Genomic DNA, 6,337 nt, shown 5'->3' with positions numbered 1-6,337 from the left:
CTCAGCGAAGAACTTGACACAAGCTTAGACTAGCCAAAAGATTCAATTGTATTTCTTTACTGTGTTGTTCTATACATCAGGTATCATTCACAAAAGGGAGAAGAAGGTTGAAAAATGAAAAACTGTCTGGCCTGCCCTCCCAGACCTAATAATCTATCTGACATTGGCCAAAGAGTGCAAATCTACAAGCTTATGAAACATGTTAGAAGATTTGTAATTCTAGGAAATTTTGAGCATGTGGATAAGGTTAGGGAAATATAGGCAGACTATTAAGAACTCAAAATTCTTCAAGGGCAATAATGCAAGACCTAAAGCCTGATGGGCAATCCATAGTTGTGGAATGTTCTGATTGTTCCATCCCATCCAGCTGTCACAATCACGAGCCCCCACGTGTCTGATATTGCTGTTTGTTTGTGGGCATTATTGCAGTTCTGTTGCTGATGGTACTGAGATTCATTTTGTGAAACTGGTACATCCCACAGAGGAAGTTTCTCCTCCGGCCAAGTTGCAGAGCCCCTGCATGAGCCATCCATAGAGAACCAATTACTGAGAGAAAAACGTTCCGAATCCGTGATCCAAGAATCGGCCTCTCCATGGTCCCATGCTTGTGAGCAATACTCAGGACTAGCTCTCCATGAGCCCGTTGGTCCTGTTTCCATGCCTGACCAAGGTATTGCAACAGTTGCACCTTCAGAGAAGAAATGCTCACAGGAATGCACAGATTTTGTGTGTCTTGACAATGGGATGCACGAACCATTATAGTTCCAGACATAAACACGTGAGTCCTCTCCGATTGAGATTATATGTTTCCCACTTGAAGTAAATGAACCTGACATCTGGCTTCCTGACTTTGGAAAACCTGTGGAAATCAGTAGCAATGACTTTAGGATGACGTCACAGTTGACCAAATAACAGATTAGCTTCTAAGAATTGGTAAATCTCGTACTTGTGAATCACAAGTTTAGATTCATATTACAGGTTAAACGCATATGGTCGAAAGAAAAAGTAAACCAAGAAATAGAGAACTGTGCATACAGGCATATGCTTGGAATATCCAAGCATAGAATATAGCCCTAAAGGCTAATGGGAAGGCATTGTTGTATTACTTAAAATGGGAAATCTGCTTAAGAAACATATTCAAATGCAATGTATGTGTAAGATGAATTTCATAGAATAGGGAATATGCATGAGGATGTGTGCAGAAAACCAGGATTACATGGAAACTGTCTCCATGCTACATACATCAAAGTGGTCACAAACAAGGGAGGCTACCTAACTCTGAATATGCTTTAGAAAGTCATAGGATCAATAGTTCATATAAACTTGGGGGTCCTCAATGATTCATTTCTCAAAAAACGAGTTAATATCGTGAGTAACATCAAGAATAAAAGGGAAAGGCCGAGTTTTTAAAAACAGAAATTCACACTAACAGTTTCAACTCAATGTTATAAACTCCTCTACCTCTAAATTTATGGACGATATCAATCCCATCAAATATACGAAGTTTGGAGTCTTCTGATGTTATCATAACTCTTTGAGATATTTCCTGGGAAAACTGCAAGGAGAGAACAACACCCAAGGTTAACAAAAAATGTCATAGTGAGTATATTAGAAAAAAAAAAAATGATAGCAAGAGCAGAGCAGACCTGAATGCAAGTTATTTTGTTGGCAGAAGTTTTCTTTCTACCCTGAATATGTATCTTTGCATTGAGTTTGAGATGTTTCCCTGTAAAACCATAAGAACAATTTAGGCATGCGAAGGAAGAAAAAAACAAAAGAACAATTAAGATTCAGCATGAGCTACCAAGCATAAAGATGTACCTGATGTGTCATAGAAACGGCAAGTGCCTGTAGTGGAACCAACAATGAACCCCTGCTTGCATAACAACGTAAAATACAATTATTGTCACAAACTTCCAAAATTGTAATCTATGCAGCAGGTTGTATACATTATACTGAGATCAAGATATTCAGATCATACATTCCCATCTGGCTGGTAACATATAGCAGTTATTACATCTCGCACATCAGCCCAGTCAACAACTCGCTTCTCAGACACTCCCCAAATTCGAACTTTTCCATCTATGGAGCCACTGATGAAGTAATTTTCATCAATTGGATTGAACTGAATGCAAGTCACTGGTTCCATTGAAAAAAAACACTATATTACCATCGATTGACACTATAAAGCAAAGGAAAACAAAGAAATAAGATATATGATCATACTCTAAATTCTGGAGAAAGAATATGTTTGATCTTATTATTGTATTGATTACAGAACAGAGAGATAAAAAGTTTAATTTTCTTATTCATACCGTAATCATTGTGTCGGAAAACATTTAAACATTGGTCACAACCCACTTGCCACAAACAAACAGTTTTATCCTTGGATGATGAAAGCAGACACTGCAGCAAAATATTATTTAGATTAGCTTCAAACACATTATAGGCTTATATACCAAGATGATCAAGTAAAAGAATTGTCAAGAGACTTACATTCGAATTGGACCAAGACAAGTCCAACACACCACTCGAATGGCCATGAAATTCTTGCAGTGGCGATTCTTCAATGTGAAGAACCTTTGCAGGAATGACAATTGAGGCATGTTTTGTCCTCTTTCGCCCAAAAGTGGACTTGCCTCCTTTCACTTTTGTACAAAAATTGTCTTCAACTACTGGATAATTAGTAGAGGCATCTGCTGATGTAACACGCCAAATACGTACAACCCCATCTTCACCACCACTTGCTAGATACTGGCCATCTGGACTAAACTTCATTGTCCAAATTAAGCCCTTGTGTGCACGAATCTCTTGCCCACTGTAAAGAGCAGTAAGCTCCGCGTACCCCTTCTTGTTCTGCCGCACCTTCATTCTATTTATGACAGGCATTTCCGAATTTGGTTTTGATACCTCAGCTGCAAATGTATCTCCTCTTCTCTTTGTCTTGTTCACAAACTGTTTTAACCAACTTTTCAATTTCCTTTTACCCACATCTAAGTTCTTATATTCTTGTACACGAGCATGTGCATGAGCATCACTCTCTACACATTCTTGAGCAGAGGTTGAAAGCAAAGTATGCTCCCCATTGAGAGCTACCTTCTGTTTGACCTCTTGTTTTTCTTCCAATTCATCAAACATGGCATTTGCTAGATTGCCTCTATCTCTTCCACAACAAACCAAATTTTCCTCTGCGTAATTGGTAGACGAAATGCTAGAGCTTGAGACCGCTCCACTGCATTCTGTAACTCTCTCCAATCCCACCATCTCGGATGAGCCATTCTCCTCAGCACAAATCTTAGAAGAAGCAGCTTCAGCTAAACCCATTCCACGTAAAAAACTATCTCGCCTTTCCTTAACACTTAGTGGCTCATTCATCCAAATACCATACTCTAAATTTACATAATTTAACTCTTCTTTATCTACAACTAACTCTTCAGACGACAAGTGATCCACCGAGTCAAAGAATACATCAATTTCTCCCTCATCAGAGCTCAGCATGTCTTGTACTTAATATCAATATTCCACATCAAAAACCACTCCTCTTACACTCCCTCAGGGTAGTCTCAAAGCAGTGGTTAGAACCCTTTAAATATCCAACAAAGCCCTTATTCACGGACCGAGTTTCACTCGCAAATTATGTAAAAACAATGGCCACCCCACATCTTGTAATTCCACTATTCATATTGTAAATCAAAAAGAGTGGGCAAGTACGGGGAACCAACTACCAAACCCAAGAGACCACCAATGACAACCGTTTTTCACATGTTCTAATCCTAAGATATGATTAAAAAAACACAATAGTAATACCCCAAAACGCGGAAGTGATGGAATAATCAAATGCAGAAACAAAGAACAAAGCTCCAAGGTTCGAAGACTGTACCTCGGCTTCAATGCAAAGCAACAGTGAAATTCAACACTATCACCGACCCTCCCTACAATTGAGGTAAATGCAACACCTCAGAGGTCAATTTCACACCTTTGAGCGCATACAAAACAAACCCAAAAAACTCTTCTCTGTATTGGGAGGTCGGCAAAGAGGTATATAAGAGAGATTGGCGGAAGAAGGAAAGGTGGAATAGGAGAAAGAGAAGGTTGTGCAATAGATTAAACAAAGTCTGACAAATGTCAATCAAAGCGCCACGAGCGACAACCACGAGCGGCGCGGCTCGGGATACAAGAAGCTAGTGTTGTACTTCTGCAAGGCTGCGACAACGCTACAGCTCTCCTTTTGGTCCTAAGCCCACCAATCTATACAACATGAAAAAACGTTCATTAATATCAGTATTTTTTTTATAAAAAAAAAAAAAAAAAAAAAAAAAAAAAAAAAAAAAAAGGTTAAATATAAATGTTCATAGAAAACCAAAGAAACAACTTCAATAATCAATATGATTCTATGAATCTTAGAGACCAAGTCGAGGGAATTTCCAATATATACCTTTAAGTTAAGAAGACCAAATGATGGAAATGAAAAGATAAATCAAAATTTTGAGACCCACTTGAGGAAATTTTAAAATAAAGGTAAATTTTCAGAAACCCAAAATCAAATTCACAAACCCAGTTGAGAATATAGAAAGAAAATTAAAATTTGAGAACCCCAGTTCAGCAATTTCTAACAAAAGCTGATACTTCGACTTGAAAAAAGAAAACTTTTTAGATGTCAAGAGTAGTACTAGAAGGAGTATGAGGAACTGAAGTAAAATATAGAAGTAATAATAAAGAAGTAACACAGTACAGTTGGCTCTGCTAAGATCTTATGAAGCTTTTGAGGATTTCTAAGAAGGCATTAATGACAAATTGCAGCAACAACATAAAGGAGAAAACGAACCAGACCAGCCGGCCTGTGAGCAAAACAAAGCCCTATGATACTACTATCTCTAGACTAGGAAAGAACCTACTATTATTTACCATTTTTCTTTCTTTTTTTAAAGAAAAAAGTGACAGAGAGAGAGAGAGAGTTCGTGCGGTAGAGTGGACACTTGTGGCCAGCTTATAGGTTTTAGTGGTGCGAGTAATCGTTTTCTCTAGGTGAGCGTATTTTCTCTCTCTGTGAAGTAGGGAATCGATTCTGATATCAACATTTGTTGGGTTTTGTGTTTTATTTTGTATAATTTGTATGTCTTTCTGCCATTGAGCTTGGCTAGTCAGCTAGTCCCCGTGTCTGGTTTTCTCGCTTCTGGGCTTGTTTCTTTTTTCTGTTTTTTTTTTTTGGTGAACAGATTTCCGGGTCTTCTGGGCTCTTGTTGGCGAGCAATCCAAAGACAGCAATGAGAAGGATTTTCGTTATAGCACTTTTGGGTTCTGGGATTCTCTCACTCCAATCCCATTTTGCTCCTCTGTAAATGTTTCACAGAAAAGGAAAAACTCGTACAAAAAGGAAACCCCTTTGAAAACGGGTTTGTCTTTTTTTTGCAAATATTTGAGAGAGAAATAAATGCGAGCGTATGATTCAAGATCAAGAGCCATAGGAAGAAACTCACGTGGCCCAAATCCCCAACGGAAAAACAGAGAAACCCTCTCTGGCAAACAGAGCACGCTATATCTTCGCCATTACAGAGCCTGAGCTCAGAGATTTGGTATTGTTGGACCCATCCGCAAGGCTGCAAGAGAGAGGCAGGAAAAGTTCAACGCTAATGTCTGTTTGCGGTCGAAGAAAGTTGCAGGATACGAGGGCATGCGATCGTACGGCAAGAGAGAAGAGCAATCGATGTGATAATGCTCTGAAGAAAAAGCAAAAAAAGGAAGAGGGGGTGATGAGATGGATCATTGACCCATTTTCCACCGCCATCAATATCAACAATGGGTTGGCGGATAAACATTTCTTAGCATCTTTCGAAGCTTCCAAAAATCCTAGTGTCACACACCACGGGCAGCCGGTCAGTCAGGGTTGTGGCCACTGCTTCCCAATTCTCAAATCTCAACCGTTGATTTCGTTCCACCATCTAAAGTAGGATGCGAATCCCATGCAATGCCAGGGGTTAATGCATGGGTCACAATTTTTGCGAACAGATCCTCTTCGATTCAAATGAACGGGATAATATTTAATTAGTTATAATAGAAGAGTATTTTTGTTTTCTCATTTTTTTAAAGAACAAAAATATCCCTCTAATATAACTAACTAGATATTCTCTAATTCAAATGAAATGAATCCTTTTAAGTCCAAATTTATGCCAATAATGCAGAAAGAAAGGTTTAATGTCTAGAGTGCTTTTTGGTAAGGTAGTTTAACCACCCTTTGCCATAAATTGCGTAAGGGAATGGTTCGGTCACCCAAACCAGCCGGTCGTTTGGATAGGCCGAATCATTACATAAAAATCACTCTAATTCGCTTTTTTGGACC

The 6,337-nt window shown here is 38.7% G+C and overlaps 1 protein-coding gene across 5 annotated transcripts; it reads right to left on the bottom strand.

Annotated features, from left to right (window-relative positions):
- LOC132166768 (Transducin/WD40 repeat-like superfamily protein) lies at nt 1–5,715 on the bottom strand. Of its 5 annotated transcripts, XM_088511488.1 has the most exons (9): nt 4,733–4,863; nt 3,881–4,248; nt 2,497–3,674; nt 2,316–2,406; nt 1,982–2,139; nt 1,822–1,873; nt 1,647–1,726; nt 1,462–1,555; nt 1–859 (listed from the first exon to the last, which is right to left on the bottom strand). In XM_088511488.1, exons 3-9 carry the CDS (start codon nt 3,496–3,498, stop codon nt 309–311), a joined length of 2,028 nt encoding a protein of 675 aa, XP_088367614.1. In that variant the 5' UTR covers nt 3,499–3,674; nt 3,881–4,248; nt 4,733–4,863; the 3' UTR covers nt 1–308. The 5 variants fall into 5 exon arrangements, with proteins under 5 accessions (XP_088367614.1, XP_088367613.1, XP_059433635.2 ...); XM_088511487.1 differs by lacking the exon at nt 4,733–4,863 and adding an exon at nt 5,478–5,715 and having other exon boundaries at nt 2,497–4,248; XM_059577652.2 differs by having other exon boundaries at nt 2,497–4,248; nt 4,826–4,879.
- Nucleotides 5,716–6,337: the final 622 nt, after the last annotated feature.

The sequence above is a fragment of the Corylus avellana genome, chromosome 11, assembly GCF_965113065.1.
Source record: "Corylus avellana chromosome 11, dhCorAvel1.hap1.2, whole genome shotgun sequence".
Classification (NCBI taxonomy): domain Eukaryota; kingdom Viridiplantae; phylum Streptophyta; class Magnoliopsida; order Fagales; family Betulaceae; genus Corylus; species Corylus avellana.
Note: the sequence above shows the minus strand (reverse complement) of the source record. Positions and strands in the feature narration are given on the sequence as shown.

Bases quoted from the DNA above. Each gene is read 5' to 3' on its own strand.
- LOC132166768 (XM_088511487.1), bottom strand. From the start codon at position 3,498: ATGCTGAGCTCTGATGAGGGAGAAATTGATGTATTCTTTGACTCGGTG. The intron at 2,407-2,496 runs GTAAGTCTCTTG...ATTTTGCTGCAG, and splicing joins TGTCTTGGTCCAATTCGAAT to TGTCTGCTTTCATCATCCAA. The intron at 860-1,461 runs GTAGAGGAGTTT...TGATTTCCACAG, and splicing joins TATCGTCCATAAATTTAGAG to GTTTTCCAAAGTCAGGAAGC.